This window comes from Mastigoproctus giganteus, chromosome 8 (genome assembly GCF_048544385.1).
Source record: "Mastigoproctus giganteus isolate SK-2022 chromosome 8, ASM4854438v1, whole genome shotgun sequence".
NCBI lineage: Eukaryota > Metazoa > Arthropoda > Arachnida > Uropygi > Thelyphonidae > Mastigoproctus > Mastigoproctus giganteus.
Genome location: NC_143582.1, coordinates 182,515,792 through 182,533,631, shown reverse-complemented (window position 1 = coordinate 182,533,631; position 17,840 = coordinate 182,515,792). Strand labels below are relative to the sequence as shown.

Here is a 17,840-nt window from a genome sequence, read left to right as displayed (position 1 = left end):
GCAATTGCCTCCGGGCCTGGCGTCTTTGGCTGTCTCCTGTTTTTTGAAATTTTCATTAATTAACTAGGGGCCTGAACATGTTCTTTGCTCCAGGCCCGAAAAAGGGTAGCTACGACCCCATCATGAATGGGGAAACAGGTCCTATGCATGCAACACATCACAGAACCTGCTATAAATATGCACACTAGACTTCAAACAGACAATTGCAAATGTCGGCATGCAAGATAACACGTTCAACAGAATTAACAGACTTCCACAACATGGAATGATAGTAGGATGCCACATAAGCAAGCATTCTGTACGAGACATTGCAGTCACTCTGGGGATCCCTGGGTCAACGGTTAGTGACACATATGCAAATGGAAGAGGAATGGGACTGAACGTGCTAAAAAACAGCCTGGTAAACCCCGAAAACTAACATAATGGGACAAGAGAATTCTGCGAAGAACTGTGCATGCACATCATAATTTGCCATTATCTCAAGTCACACAAACCCCCTGTGAGAGTATTGGGATTAATGTCAGCACTAGTACAATACGAAGGACATTCCATGATATGGGTTACAATGGTCGTGCAGCTATTCACAAGCCATTGATCACCTCAACAAATACTAGATGACGATTAACATGGTGTAAGGAGTGCAAATCCTGGACTGTAGAACAGTGGAAAACAGTCCTATGGACAGATCAGTTGAGGTTTACACTCTGCCAGACTGACGGGTGTGGCGAATGCCAAGGGAACAGTTCCTTCCCGATTGTATCATCCCAACAATGAAGTTTGGTGGAGGCAATGTGATGGTATTGGGCTGCTTTTCATGGTTTGGCTTGGTCCCGTTCGTTACTGACAAAACCATGAATGCTGTGCAATACCAGGACATCCTGGACAATTATGCACTTCCAACATTATGGCAATACTTCAGGGAAGGTCCATACCTGTATCAGCAAGATAACGTACCATGCCATACTGCTCAGATCGTAACAGAGTGGTTTGAGGACATACATGTGGAAAAGTTAGATTGGCCAGCCCAGAGTTCTGATCTGAACCCTATCGAGCATCTTTGGGATGTATTGGATTGTCGGGTACATGCACGTCAAGATCGCCCAAAGAACAAGGCCAAACTGGTGGCTGCATTAAAGGCTAAGTGGAGGAACATATCACCTGACATTTATAAAAAGCTGGTTGAGAGTATTGCACAACGGTTGGAGGCCGTCATAAAAGCAAAAGATTTCAGCACAAAAAATTAAATGACACAATAAAAGCTCCCTTTTTTTTTTTTTTTTTTTAAGTCTAAGGGCAAGTGTCCAGATATTAATAGTAGGGCAGTGTGTGTGTGTGTGTGTGTGTGTGTGTGTGTGTGTGTGTGTGTGTGTGTACTATGCTGCCACTTTATTAGGTACACCTACCTAGTAGCGTGTTGAGCCTCCTTTAGCCTTCAAAATAGACTGAATTCTTATAGGCATGGATTGAATAAGATGCTGAAAACGCTGTGCAGGAATGGAGTACCATGCAGATATGAGTATGTCACGCAGTTCCTTGAGATTCGACGGAGGTGTAGGCCTGCAGCGAACAGCCCTTTCCAGCTCATCCCAAAGATGTTCAATAGGATTGAGATCTGCAGACAGAGCGGGCCACTGCAGCAAAGAAAAGTCATTGTCATGTTCCTGGAACCATTCCATAGTGATTCGAGCTTTGTGCACCAGTGCATTATCCTGCTGGAAGTAACCATCTGACTGAGGATAAACTGTCAACATGAATGGATGCACTTGGTGAGCAATGATGTTTAGGTACAATGTGGCATTCAGACGTGAATCTATGAGTAGCAATGGACCCAATGTGTGCCAAGAAAACATTCCTCACACCATAACACTGCCCCCACCACCTTGCACAGTAGTCGTCAGACATGATGGGTCCATGGATTCATGTTGTTTTCGCCAAATTCTGAGCCTTTCATCAACGTAATGCACTAGGAACTTCAACTCGTCAGACCAAGCAATTTACCCCCAGGGGCTCACATCTGGTGAGTATGGGCTTGATGAGTCTCTCTCTCTCTCTCTCTCTCTCTCTCTCTCTCTCTCTCTCTCAGGGTAACTTGGGATTTTTTTTTTTTTTTTGGCTGGTGCAGCATAAGCCTGAGGTCTATTGCTGTGGCTCCTACAATTTTTGCTGCCAACCCTTTGAAGAAGTAGTTAAAGTCCTAGGACCCACAGCTTTTGGTTCTTAATTATTAATTGCATTTTATTTTTATTTCAGGTAATTTGATTTTTTACTTACAGGTTCTCCCTATTCTTCCATGATTACTACACCTTATAGCCCAACTCCCCTTCCATATACACAAATAAACTGATTTTTACCTTTTTTTGTCTATTATTCATTATGGTTTCCGGTCCTTTCTGCATTTGCCGTAGCTCCCAGATCCATAACCTGTCTTCCATGAATTTCATAAATTTGGCATAAACTCTTATAGCTCTCTCCGGTTTTATAAGACTTTCATAATTTCATTACATCTTTATCTTTTTTATATATATATAGTACATTCAAAAAGTTCAGAAAATTGCACACTAGTATTTAAATGGTTTGTGCTAGGGCCATAAGGCTTCATGGGGTATTAACATCAACTTTGGTGTACACATGTCAAAGTGGGAACTGGCTTGACCACTTCGCTCATCATAGCTGATTGATTATGAAATGCTGCAGTTTGAACAGTGTGCTAACATCATGTTCTTTAAACTTGGGAAAAAGTGCTAGAGACACTGCAAGCATTACGGAAAGTTTATGGAGATGATACCTTGAAGAAAACAGCAGTTTACAAGTGGTTTAATTGGTTTAAAAATGGACAGAAATCACTGGAAGATGAACCTCACAGTGCCCTTTGATGTCATGAAACAATAAAATTGTCGCAAAAGTGAAGGAACTCGTGTGAAATTATATGCATGTGACTGTTCTTGAGATTGCTCATGAAATTGGACTGTCTGTAGCTCAGTGCACACAATCCGATGCAAGATTTAGGGATGCATCGCATGTATGTATGTGTGCAAAGTTTGTTCCACGCTTGCTGTCAGACAATCAAATGGATTGCAGGTAAGCCATCACAGATGATTTGTTCGAAAAATCTACATAGAATCCAAGTTTCCTGAGAAAAGTGGTCACTGTGGATGAGAGCTGGGTGTTTATCTACAACCCCGAGACCAAGGTGGAATCATCCGAATGGCATATAAAAATGTCCCCCATGGCACAAGAAGTCTCATTCAACATCAGTCATACTGATTTTTCCCCCCAACAATGAGGGAGGGCATAGCACACTATAAGTTTGTGTGACTAGAGGGAAAAATATTACTGCTGCTCACTACATTGAGGTTTTGACATGTTTGCATGAGAATGTGAGGTGAAGACAACCTCAAAAATGGAAGAATGGCTGGATCCTGCACCATGACAATGTGCCTAGTCACACAGCAATGACAGTTCAGCAATTCTTGGCTGTTGTTGTTTTGAGAGCTATTGGCGCAAGAGCAGCTTAGGCTATAATGTGCCTAGTCATTATAGCCTAACAGTTTCTTGGCTGTTAAAAAAAAAAAAAAAATCATAGTCATGCAGCAGCCTCCCTATTCCCCCAACCTTGCACTGTCCAACTTCTGGATGTTCCTTAGACTGAAAATGGAGCTGTGGAGTCATTGTTTCTCTAGTAGATGACATCAAAGAAAATGCCAACGTGGTCCTACATGCTCTAAAAAACATGATTTAAAAGAATATTTCAAAGCTTAGGAAGGTCAATGGAGCAAGTGTGCATGTTCTGAATGTGATTAGTTAAAAAACCCAGCTGTTCACTCAATAAACTTTTATAGTAAAATTCCAGGAACTTTTTGAATGTACCTCCTATATGTATACATATATTTCTACATAGATTATTACACTTCCCACCTGCACACCCACCCACACATGTGCAGGTGTAATATAAATTAAAATTCTTTGCACTTTCAGTTCCCAAATGATCCCCCCCCCTTAGTGCAGCAGCTTCATTGTTGTTTTTTTTTTTTTTTTTTTTTTGTAACTGTGGCACCGAAATTTATTTTTGTGATCCAACAAAAATTATTTTGTAACCGACAAAAGAATTGCAACATATATGTGCAGTTCTCACACAACTTATGTCTGCCCTAGATAACAAAAACAATGAACACTTTTTTTTGTGAAGCTCTAGAAGTTAGCTACACAGAGAAGAATGAATTTGCCAGCCAAGTTCCAAATCCGTAACTTGTACATTTTCTCATTATCAATTTAATAAATACATAAATCATGAATTATTACCATTTTATTATACTATTCACAGCAGAACCATTTCGCACCCACCCGGTATTGCACTACTCTGTAGCCAGGTGGGCAGGAGCAACAGTGCATAGCACACACTTCTTGATTAAACCGGGGTTCAAGCCGGTGGCCACCAAATACAGAGGATGCGGAAAGGTCAAGGAATGACCACCACATATCCCCAGAGCAATATGGCCTTAGTTGCTAATGCTCCTAAAAAAAAACAAATAACAAATAACAAGTATTGCACTATCTCCGGTGGGTGCAGGATTTTATGCATTTCAGCACTACAGGTGATAGTGGACCCAGACCACATTAGGCTTACATGACTGCCAACACTTTTTGGACCTGATCTGCAGAGGTTCTGCACCACCACAAATGAACAAGGTGACTTCCCCTTAACAAACCCATGCCGTGTCTGAACTATTACTGCAGTCTTGTCTAGGTGATCCTGCATCACTTCTTTAACCAGTGACTCCATTATTTTCCCCGGAACAGAAGTTAAACTAGCAGGTCTATAATTATTTGTGTCACCCTTTGAACCCCCTTTGTGAATTGGGGATACATTTGCACATCTCCAGTCCATGGGCACCTCCCCTGAATCTAAGGATGCTCTCATAATTATGGCTAAAGGTTTGCTAACTTCCTTCACTGTCTCCTTCAATATAACTGGATAGATTCCATCCAACCCCAGGACCTTTTTTTTTTTTTTTTTATGTTTAACTTCAACAATTTCTCCTCCACTTTGCTTTCCGTCAGCAGAGAGAGCATATGGCCCCCTTAACCAAAAATTTGAAATTAGAGAAAATGAACACAAGAGGCATTCTAAAAAAAAAAACTCAAAAACCTGGTTTCCCCCGCCCCCCCTTTACGATGATACCTGGATACGCCACTGTACTGCGGTGTTTTAATTTATCAAATCACAGCCAGAAATACATCTTTCATTTCATGTGCTGTTGGTTACAAAGTATCAAAAAACGTGGGGTGAATAATACATTAGAAGGTATGTACAGTGAAGTGAAAACAATTATCTTTATATAATCATTATTTAATCAGTTGGTAATTAATTGATAACCTCATAATTATTTACTTTTGACTTCTATTACTCATAGGAAAAGAAAAAAATTGAATTAATTTAAGTAATCAAAATATAACGCACCTGAAATGTAACATACACTATCTACATCAACTACCTTGTTATTTATTTTTATTAATTACTGAATATTCAGCCATAGCTCTGTAACTATTCAGAATCTGGCACATGTTTATGTGAGCATTTTCTTGTTTTATACCCTAAAATATGTCCCAGCAGCTTTTGCACATAATTCTGAATCACCCTGTATAATAAATCGCAATATCGATTCACTAAAATTCTGAGAAGATAAGAGTAGGGGCAAACAAAGGGCTGAGATATATACCTTCTTGCAGAGCCGTGCTGAGGGTCAGGCGATCGAGGCTCTTGCCTCAGGTTAAAAGCTAAAAAGGACGCCAAAAGAAAGATTAAATAATTGCCAACGTTGCCATCATTAACAGTAGGGCGCAATTTTTCATTCTTGCCTCGGGTACTAAAATGGTTGGGCACAGCCCTGCCTTCTTGTAACTGCAAGAATTGTAAAAAAAAAATAATAATAATAATAATAATAATAATAATAATAATAAATAAAATCCACATTTAACGATTTATTCAACTTTCTAGTTTTTACACAAGAGCAGATGAGAATACCCCCCTCCCGGACAAATTTTCTAATGGGCTTTCTTACATGGGAACTTTTTTGGTTTTTTCCCATGTACCCAAACGTTTTTTGATACTTTGTAACCAACATGGATGAGATGAAAAATTTATTAGGTTAGTATCTTTTATAACTCTCCTTCCCCCTCACCCCCACCCATTCGGGGAGTATATCCTGTGTCAATTAAGTTACCATTACGCCATTTATTTAGTCCAAATTAATCGCACGAATAGAAATATATATACTCAAATAAACAAATGCACCATATACAAATCAGAAATGACAAATAATAATAGAGACCTTGCTGGTCACTCGAATCCTTTTTTTCGGGAAGCGCGACAAATGCGACTGTTTTGTATGAAGCTGACAAATTTTGAGATACACCTCGCAATTGTGGAATTATTACGCATCGGGACAGTGCGTTCTTAAAACAGCAACTCCACTTCCCAACCAATAGTCAATCGACTGCGATCATTTACAATCACGCTTTGAAATCCCCCTCCTTACAGCATCTCAGTACATGTTGAACGTGGTCGCTAACGTTTAGCAATAATTGAGAAATACCTCTGATATATACTATTAAAGTACGTTGTGAAAGTGATATTTATAATATTTATTTAGAGTAAAGGAAATGTTCCGCTAACAACAACTGCCATATTTCTAAAAAAAAAAAATATCCCTCACTAGGCAATCTGTACACTTAAATCCCAACATATAATGGACGCCATCCAGCACTTCCTTGAACGCACATTTCACCGTGGTACGTTATACTATGCAGTGAAGTATCGTTTCCCAGGCAACGCATTTGATATTGATCGTCTTCTTGGTGCCTGCTATCGAACATGCGTAAACTTACGACAGAACTGAACGAAAGTAGATGCACACAGCAGGATTCCGTTTTCTAAGAAATATGATTGCGTTAGCCTGAGTCAGCCAATATTGTCAAGATCATTTTCATAGCTTTGGAATATGTCACGTTTTTAAGCCTTAGTCACTAGTATTACACAAATCAAGACAAGTGCAACCTAAAAAAAAAAAAAAAAGAAAAGAAAGAAAAAAAATATTCGTTTCATTTAAAATTCAGAATCATTCTACCTCGTAGCATGAGGCCTTTATAGTCTAATTCAGATTAGTAATAAACTTATTTCAAGTTAAACAAACGCGAAAATCCACTTTCTTGAGATAATCATAAAAGTGGAAGAAATCTACGTAAAATGCTACTCACCTTTTGACCATTAAAAAGTAATAATAAAACCTTTTAAATTGACGAATTATGTCTATAATTAAATTGTAAATTAAGAGATATTTTTCTATAAAGCAGTTGTGGAGGGTTTATTTTCTTTCTAACGTTTTCTTTATGATATTTACTCGATTATTTATTTTTATACTAACTATACTCAATTTACTTCCTTATTACTTTCTCTGTACACACTCGTCACCTTACTACTGCTACAGAGACAATTATGACCACAGCTCCCCTCAAAGCCTAAAGCCTCCAATACTATCTGACTACAGTGTGGTCTGGAAATCCCAGGAACTGGTGGTTTTACTTACAAATATGTATACATGGCAAGATGCGTGAGTTTCGTGAGCAATTAAGAGTTGGCCACCAGAAAGAGCCAAAAAACGTTAATGATACAAGTTAAACTATTTACATGCATACACATAAACAGAAGACAGTCGTTACAATTAAATTATCAATTTTACTTCTACATTTGAACTTTCAATGAAATATCCAAGCTTCTCTCCCTCACTAAAAAAAAAAAAAAAATCTTAATTAGACTAAGATGTAACTCAATAACAAATTTAAATCAATCATAATCCTCTTTCAGGGCTACTTCCATCAATTATCTATTTAAAATTCGCTAAAGGCACATTTACTGTTACAAACATTTTTTTTTTTCTTCTCACAATTCAATTCCAATTATACGTTTATAACTTAAAACTTCCTATTAAAAAAAAAAAAAAAAAACTATAATCATTCTATCCAAGTACAATTATTTCTTATCGCTTTTAATTCTATATATTACCAGACTACTTCATTCACATAAATCGTCCGTATACTAATCATATTATGCTCGTTATTATCTCTTTTAACTTCCAAATCTCCAGTACTTTGAACATACATTAGCCAAATGTCTGATCTGAAGACTTGCATTTATTCCCTTTCCGAAATCTTCCACCCACGGATCCCTTTTCTCACTTTAGTACAAGAAATCTTTATATCAGGACATTCCTCAAGCCTCATCTAATTACGAGAATGAGTCTCAGATAATCCGGAGCAGAACTGCCTTAGCTGAACCAGAGTTCATCGGCTGTTCTCTGACCTGCTCCTCAGCGTCTCAACCGAATTCAATGACGGGAAACGTCTGCTGACTTTTATTTTAAGCTTTCATTCGCTAGCGTACAAGTTCATGCAATTGCATCATTAAGTATCTCATATTGTGAATATCTTCACAACGAGTTGCCATGATATTGCACTACCTCGAATAAGTAACGCTTCACCATAGGAGAAGCCTATTGTTACTTATTCTCAGCGAGTACTATCACCCATACGACACCGTTTCGGAGCTTATTGGCTCCTCATCAGCGGGTGGGTAGGTACCCTGGTGTTGCAATGATGCGAAATATAACTCCAAAATATGAGAGATGCCTAATGGTGTGGAGTAATGTTGTTGTTGTTATTTGGTTTTTAGGAGCATTAGCAACTAAGGCCATATTGGAGTAATGTAGATTACAGAACGGTTTACGGCTAAAGCCTCAGGTTACGTAGGGAGTTAACTAGCGTACAAGTTAGTGCAATGGCATAATTTCTGTACGTAGCCAACTACTTAAGTAGTTATAAATTGGCATCATTAAGTTTTCAGAGGAGTTTACAAGATAGACAGAATACAAGAGACAGCACCGTATTTAGCAGTCATGTGGTTTAACCCCGGTCACTCAAGACACATATACTTATGCACCAGCGTGCCTGACCACTCGGCTACGGCGGCCGATAAATAATTTGGTTGGATTTGAACTGAGGTCAACCTCTTTCAGAGGCAAGTGCCTTAACCACTGGACTACTGAGATATTTTAGCCTAGACAAATGCAAACAAAGATAGAAAGATGGGCGAAGAAGGCACTCCATGGCAGACACTACAATGACCTCCATCGAGACTACATAAGATGGCTTCGAACGCATAGCTCACGAGCGGGAGGCTCTTCCCCGAAACCGAAGGATTCATGCTCGCCATCCAAGACCAAGTAATCAACACCAAGGGGAAGCTCCTAGAACGTCAGTTCAACTCCGCCTCGTGTCTCTGTAAAGAACAGTACCACTACAGAAGGGCCAGATATGTGAGTAGTGTAGGTCTGTGTTCTGGCCACTTGTCTACCCACAAGCATCAGTCACCTGGAGAGATGGTTCTGGGTATTCGTACACACCGCGGGAAAGTGGGCCAGTCCCAGTAACTAGAGGAAATACATCGCCAAGGATTCCGGAGTAACAGATGACACATGTCGACGATGCCACCTGGTCCAGCAACAAGCCAGCACATCACCACGGAATGCAAGGTGATCACCCAGGAGCACACATAGAGACGACTAGGTCGCCAGGATAATACATCAGAAGCTGGGGCAAATAAGCCAGTTGATCAAAGAAAGTGTATCGTATTACAAATATGAACCCCGGGCGGTACTAGAGACCTCTACTCAAACTATATTGGGACCGCGCCATAATAACGGACAAGATGATCCCGCATAATAGAACAGACTTATCCCTCATCGACAAGAAGGAATGGCTACCTACCTGATCGATGTAGCGGTGCCCAATATCAGCAACCTCTAGAAAACCTACGAGGAAAAGATCAGGAAGCACACAGACCTAATATAGGAAATCAACGAAACGTGGCATATGGAACAAGTCATGGCCATCCCAACCACCGGCATGGCACAAAAAGCATCCATAAGAACCTAGCAGCAATAGGCCTCGCAGATAACATACTAGGAATTCCAGAAAGCCGCGATCCTAAACACCTATAGGACAGTCAGAGAGCTCCTCGGCCAATAAAATAAACGGACGTAACAACCACACCACGCACCTGGTTCCAGTACTCATCCCAGCAGTGGCGGATTTAACACTTAAGAAGCCCCAGGCGCAATTCAATTTTGAGGCCTCCTTCTAAATATTTTCGGTACCACTACAGTGTGCATTCTACGCGCACGTTTTTACTATAGCACGCGCTCTAGATTTGGTGTTGCGGTTTTAATCATTTTGGTTGCGCAATTCTTTCATACATATTTTAACTAATGTTTAATTGAAAAAATGGCACAACTAAGCATTAATGATAATACGTATTCTACTTCAGATTCACTTAGTTCGCATAGATATTTAATATAATATGTAGGGATATTCGCATAAGACTTTACTAACTTCTCATATTAAATTATAGTTTTATTGAGTAACGGTAATAATGATGAGTGTAAAAATTAAAAATTAAACAATTTTATTTATTTTTATTTATTTATTTATTTTTATTTTTTTGAGACCTGAGATTTGAGGACCCCTCTATTTAAGAGGCCCCAGGCGCGCGCTTGTGAGGAAATCCGCCACTGCATCCCAGAATGGGGAAAAACCCATTAGGAGAAGACAGAAATAATAACTATGGGGGGCCGCTCACCCCCCCTGCTGATGCAGACTATCAATGGCAATCATAATATGAAATATAGCATTTCACATGAAATATAGACTTGCTTCAGAGTTAAGATGAACCCTGGGGGACGTCAATTAGCCATACCTGATTTAACTGAAAAAGTTACTTTAATTCCATCCTGAAGAGATGACGTGAGAGCGTTTAAAACTTTTCAATTCACAATTTATATTTTTATCCTTTAAATGCGATAGAAAATATATCTGCATCTTGGCTAGAAATCACTGCCAACAACATTCGTTCTGTTTGGCAGCATGTTTTGCCCCATTTGGCAAATGATTTCATTGGTTTTGAATCGGAAGTTCAGACAATTGCTTAAGACATTGTGAAGATTGGAAAAGACTTGGGATTCAAAAGTTTGGACACTGCCAATGTACGTGACTGCACTGACTCATATGCAAATGACTTAGATGATGCAACTCTCCTTGAAACTTACGAGCAAACTGCATATGAAGAAAAAAAACAATTCTGAAGTGGATAACACTGAAGTGGCACCAAAAGAATTTAACAGAAGAACTGGAGAAAGTTTTTCAGGGGTTTGACACGGCGATTATGAATGGAGATCCAAAAGAAACGTAGTATCAAGATATGGCAAATTTTACAAGATGGGATTCGATGCTACAAATATTTGTATGCAGAGAAAAAGAGACGACTTCACCATTGAAATACCTAAATAAACAATAAAGCTTTTTTCTCATCTCTCATAAAATTTTTGCAATATTTTTTTTATTTCAAATCCTTTTAATTAGCTATCAAGCGCAAACTGTTTATAGATTTATTATAATTTTTATAGACTGTTTCTCTGGTACGCATTTAATTAAAACCCATTATAATTATACCTCAATCAGCACGGTTTCACATAACCCGGAACAGTTTCGGTACCAATTATCAGTGCAATGCGGGGTATTGCTTATACTGCAAAAATTTGGTAAAGTATTAAAATCATTAGTTTGACTGAAAATAATTATTTAATGATAAAAAATAATAATAAATAAATAAAAATTAATGATTCATTGAAACTAGTGATACTTGGCATATAATGGCCTAAGGTCCACTAGGTTCCCTTCTCCTCTGGCAGCAGGAAACCTGAGTTATCAAGTTTTATTATTATTATATTACCCATCAGTGCTGAACAATACTAGTCAAGGTCCCTCGGCCGCACAGTTCTATTTATACAATATTTTCATTTTTCCATGTGAAAATGAAATTAATTTCACTGAAATTAGAGAGAATACTTGAAAGCAATTTCAAGTAGCCTCTCTTTTGCAGTACCTTGCAATAAAAATTACCATATATACCAGTTTCTCAACCGGTGCTCCGCAACTACTCATCACTTCAGATTCCATTGCTGAGGAATAGACAAATCACAGTGTTCCAAAGGCCCTTCACGGCCAGGGTGTACAAATGAGATCTTAGTCCATTTTCTGTACCGTTTTAACGCTAATGTGATATTTATACACAGGGTGTTTCAAAATTATGTATACACACTTTAAAAATTTATATTTAATGAACAATATATACAAATGTAATTTTTTTATACTTTATGAGGAAAGAAAACATTATTTTTTATTTTTACAACGATAAAACTTTACTTTTCAATTGTTCAAAATGCCCTCCATCATCATTAATGCATGAGTGGAATCTATCTTCAACAGATCTACATACTGAAATGCACAAATCAGGTGAAATGTTTTCTGCTTCGTGTTGAATTTTCATTCACAATTCCTCCAATGATTGCGGTTTGTGACTGTAAACCCGATCTGGGGACTTGGAGGATATTCAAAAACACTTCCCCGACGACCTATCCATTGATCATGAAATTCATTGTCAATATAATCGCGCACAGCTGTATGATAATGTGGAGGTGCACCATCTTGTTGAAAATATAACAATGTATCTGCAAACATGTCTAATTTTTGATACAGCACAATCCCTCAACATATCCAGATACAGTGTATATATATATTTTTTCCCATTAAGTGCCGTGAAATCGATAGGGACCAATTACTCCACGTGAAGAGAGCCACATCCACGCAGTAATGCCTGGTAGATTGGCATCTATCTGTAGAGAGATGTGTGGATTTTCAGTGGCCCAGTAAACACAATTGTGACGATTTATATGGCCATTCATTTTAAATGTGGCCTTATCATTTTTTTTTTTTTTTTATGTACTGCTCACAAAATTGCAATCGTCGATCGGATCATCTTCCTGGATTTCATGCACTGATCGAGGTATAAATGACTAATTCCTTCATCATTCTAAAAACGCTCGTATGGTTTAAACCTAGCTCTTGTTAACACCGTCTTGTTGATTTTCTTGGAGTGCACCAGATTGCATTTCTTACAGCTTCAACGGTTTCATTACTTCTTGATGTCCACTTCCTGCTATATGCTCAATTATTGTTATTCTGAATTGTTCCATGCTCCTCAAATTTATCCCGCAAACGAATAATTGTTAAACGTGTGCGAGCTTTTGTTCCATATCGTGATTTCCAAACACGCTGAACTTCATTCAATCATTTTATAATTGCCTTTCTTTCTTCAAAACTTAATTGGGTACTCTCCATCGTTTTAGAGGTAGCTATAAAATAAAACAAAAATTAAATGATTTTAGGTCGCACCTATGCAATGACGCATTTCACCCATAATCAGATTAACCATGAATAAATCGCATTTAGTGTACATATACAGGAACTTAAGATCTTAAGATTTGTATATCCCTCATTAAGCTGATAATTTTCTTCTTTTAATGAATTTTATTTCTTTAAAAGTAATTTAACAAAATACAACGAATGATTAAACTAATAACTGCTAGATTTTACAGGATACAATTATATAAATAAACAAATTTTCTGTTTATACTGCGGAACGACCACACGGTCAAAGGAGTTCACTACAAGATACAGAGAATACGTTTAATACCAAAGAAAAAATAAAGGAAAGAAGGGACTACAACTTTCTTAATGTTCCGATAACATACACTAAGGTAATCGAGTGGTCGGTAAAATACAGATTTACACACACACAGAATGTCCGAATTCATAACGCAACATAAAAACGATGATATTCTTCGCATCGCCTATTTTCCAAATTTCTCTGATTGGTGTAACCATCTAGGAGTATGAACAAAAAATGTATTTATAATCTAAAATGCATATGCCTATTAAAAAATCTTTCCTTAATCACAGAAATGATTATAGAATATTTCCCTAAACACTTGCCTGTATCTCTACCCTACCACTCCACATAATGATTATAACAGATTCAAAAGAAATTTGATTTTTTTTTAATACGATTTGCGCTGTAACAACGAAACCGCTCATTTACAAAAAAAAAAAAAAAAAAAAAAACAATGGAAATGAATAAGATTGGTCCAAAATTGAGGGTGGGTGGATTTCTAAATGTCTAAATCCGAATCCACTGCAGTTGGGAGATGAATGATTACGAACTATCTTAAAATAGACGCTCTTCCTCGGTCTGCGCGCAACCGAGGGGATGAAGGGATTCGCTAAACTGGGATATTTCGTCAAGTTGCAACAGCATAAGATGCACTGTTGCCACTTGACGAAATATCTCATATATATATATATTTTTTTTTAACTTAGAAGCTCAGAAATTTTCACATTCATTCAAATAGAGTAGATAAATGCCAATTAGAAAATTAATGACATTATAAAACAAATAAAATAAAGCCGAAACATATGTTACTACCGATGCACATTTTATTAAAGAGAAATCATAATTTTTCGGAATATTTTCTCTCTCTCGTTTTAAAAACTTATAACAGGATTAGTATTTTAGCTTACAATCAATACTAACACTCCTTAGCGAAAGTGCAAAACAGTTCTAATGGTATATAAAGTACTCATTTTCGTTTTCAATGATCGCTATTCCCATTTGGTACACGTGAACTTTGCATTGTGAAATTTAAATTTAGAAAGGTGTTTAAATTAGGACAATCCTTTTAAGCAGGAACTCCCAAAACAGTGGTCTGCCAGATAGTACTGGTTCATTACGCCGGTCCGCAAAAATAATAAAATTATACATATGCCACAGGCTTAGTTTAAAAAAAAAAATTTCGCCCACTCGTGGTAACCGGTCCCCAGCACTTTGGTTCGAATTTTACCGATCTGCTTGTCCAAAACGTTTATAGACTACCCCTCTGAAATGTTTAAACCATTAATTTTCGGCACAGAGCTTCGTAAATTTCTCTTCCTCGTGTAATAATCTTTTGCTATCTGATTTTATACCAATTAACGCTATGATTTATAATTGAAATTCTGTAAATCAAATATTTTAAATCGCTTGGTTTAAGTAATTTTGCCTCTTTTAATTAAATCGAAGTGAATAAAAATAAAAAGAGCTTCCTAAGCCAATTATAATGATACTCTTTCAAACGCCATTTTAAAAATATTCATTTTCATATGTTCTAATTAAAGCATAACTTACAAAAGGCGAATAGACAGCTGAATCCTTGACTCCCATTATGAACACGGAAACGAACGAAAACGGTGGAGTACCAGACGACACTTTAGTGCGTGCTGTAGATCAGTGAACTACACTTTGGCGGTAACCGGCTCGTGCTCTTGACATAAAGGAACACAGAGAGAGAGAGAGAGAGAAAGGCTGGTGAGCGGATGGTAACGTCACAGTCGCTGCTCCTTCGGATTGGCTGTAACAGAACACTGCTCCTACAGGGGTTGAAGCTGATTAGTGAATGGAATTTTCCATCCTCTATGTAAAATTCCGCTCTTTTCATGATGGCAGCCTGACCGGTTAGGAAGAGGTACAAATCAAATAACTCCAGCTCAGGTTGGAAACCGGTTGAAGTCCACAGAAAAGTATTACTCAATTTCTTTTACTTTTTTTTTTACTCTGCAAAGACATTGATGTCAGTGTGTCATCCTTGTTGCTAAGATAGCAGTACTAATACAATAACCTACCGTATATATAATGGCTGTCTTTATTAAAATTATATTAATTGATAGGGAAATATTTATTGCAAATTTAGTAATTTATGCTTCGAAAAGGAAGCGCGTATTAAAATACACAGCAAGAGTGGCATTTGATATGCAACGTTTAATACCAAAGCCAAATAAAGGAAAGAAGGCACTACAGATTAACATAAAAAAAGAAGAGAGTTTACTGGGAAGAGCAAATAGTTACAGGCAGAGTAAGTAGCGTTAAGAAACTGATTTTCGGCCAAATTTTTAAAATAAAAAAACAATAAAAAACTCATTGTTAAAATATCTTTAATTCATATATTTGGATATAAATATATTGCTACAAAATGTTGCTGCTTATAAGAGAAGATAGCTGCACTCGCGGTGGTTTTTATTTGTTCACTAACTGCAAATTAAAGTTTTGTGGACATCATATTATCCAGCTTTAAGGGTGAGAGAAACCCGGTAATCGCTCGAGAGATTTGGTTCTTTCGCCCTGTCAGAACATCAGTCACAGACCACATAGATGCACCTCTCGATGGGGGAGGGGAGAATACATACGAAATGCACTGGTGGCTTAGCTAATGCAGTGGGTGAACTACACTGCACGGTTTAGAGTCGGTCAGCTAAGTCGAAAAGTAGTTCTACTGCAAATTATGAACTATATGTACAAAAAAAAAAAAAAAAAAAGCGCCTGTAAAAAGCCGCTTATAGCCTATAACATCGCATATAGCCATCTCTTAAAGAAATAATGAGTGCAACATCTGCTGAACAATTGACAAACGTCAAGTACACTTTTCTATCCATGTTGTCACAGTACAATGAGCAACCGATTATGTTCGCATGTTTTCTGCAAACATAGTTCAGTACCTGCAGCACCACACTTGTATTTCTCCGTTCTGAAAAACAACCTTTCCATTCACAAGCACTTGCGAAACGGCTACTGCTGTCAGGGCCGTGCCCAAGTATGGAATTTTCTGTTAGGGGCGCAAAAATTAAGTAAATTTCAAGTTGTAGAGGAAATAGTATTAACTGTTTGATCTGGGAAGTCAATTAACTCGCATGGCCCTGGCTGTGCAAGCTAATTTAGTATGCAGGTTGCCACTTTTGAATAATCCTCGTCAAAACAAAACCGTCTCACGTCCATGTAGTTTTACAGCTTCGATATAAATGAAAGTGAAATATAGACTAAATCTCAAGAAAAATCAAGACCACTGGAATATAAGATGAAATTTCGACAAAATTTTTAAATTAAAAAAAAAATCGAAGCAAGGAGCATCAGAAATGACAAAAATGCTAACTCCTTGGAAAATATTGAAGACAATGAATTATTTATAATATAAACAAAAGTGCTGCAGTCATTCTGAGTTTTCTAGTGGCAAAGAAACAAGACACCAGAGCACTGTCTCTTACTCTTTTTAAGATCTGTAAGGAAAATAATGAAGGAATTTTAGATGACTATGGGTCATAAAAATATACAGAAATATACGAATAATTTTACATGTATTGATGATAAAGCATTGAATTTCCAAAGGAAAAATGGGGTAGTAATGTTTCTGAATTAAGGATACGGATTAGAGAGAGAGATAATAAGTACATGTAGAAAAGGTATGGAAATGATGGGGAAATCTTATATCTACGAGATCTTATATGGTATATGGCGTAATATATAAGGAGCATCATTACTCTTTATGCTCATTATTTCTCTGTTTGTGGAGGGAGAAGGAGAAAGTCTCAAGGAGGACAGAACAACTAAAGTGCCACTCTTCAGTAATTTATTATTTAATTGATCTAATTATTAAAATTTATGTAATTTATTAATTGTTGCTAATTTATTAATGTTGCAGAGTTGGATAGGGTTGTTTCAATGTAAGCGAACATATTATATCTCTCAACTCCATATATTCTATGATCAGTTTTCCATGTCTGCGGGATTAAAAATCCCTATTACTGTTTTTAGGTCTAACTAAAATAAAAACATTTCTGGCAGTTTCTTTTTAAAAAACAAATTCATTAATTCATGCAGTGCGTTGCATTTTTGGCGCTTTTTTTTTTTTTTTAACTAAATGAATTTTTTTTTTTTTTTCTGTGATTAATAGAAGTGAAAAGTAAATATAGTTATCTCCGTATCCCCTATAATAGTTACTACGAGTGACCAATTAACTACTTTATAGAAC

General features: G+C 37.3%; 1 protein-coding gene across 1 annotated transcript in view; it reads right to left on the bottom strand.

Annotated features, from left to right (window-relative positions):
- Positions 1-15,300, bottom strand: part of LOC150082051 (sodium- and chloride-dependent glycine transporter 1-like) — a 158,944-nt gene extending 143,644 nt beyond the window's left edge. Inside the window, exon 1 of the mRNA XM_090379081.1 lies at positions 15,170-15,300. Coding sequence (XP_090235207.1) covers positions 15,170-15,205 — 36 coding nt within the window. The 5' untranslated portion in view covers positions 15,206-15,300. The remainder of the gene's footprint in view (positions 1-15,169) is intronic.
- Between the last annotated feature and the right edge of the window lie 2,540 nt (positions 15,301-17,840).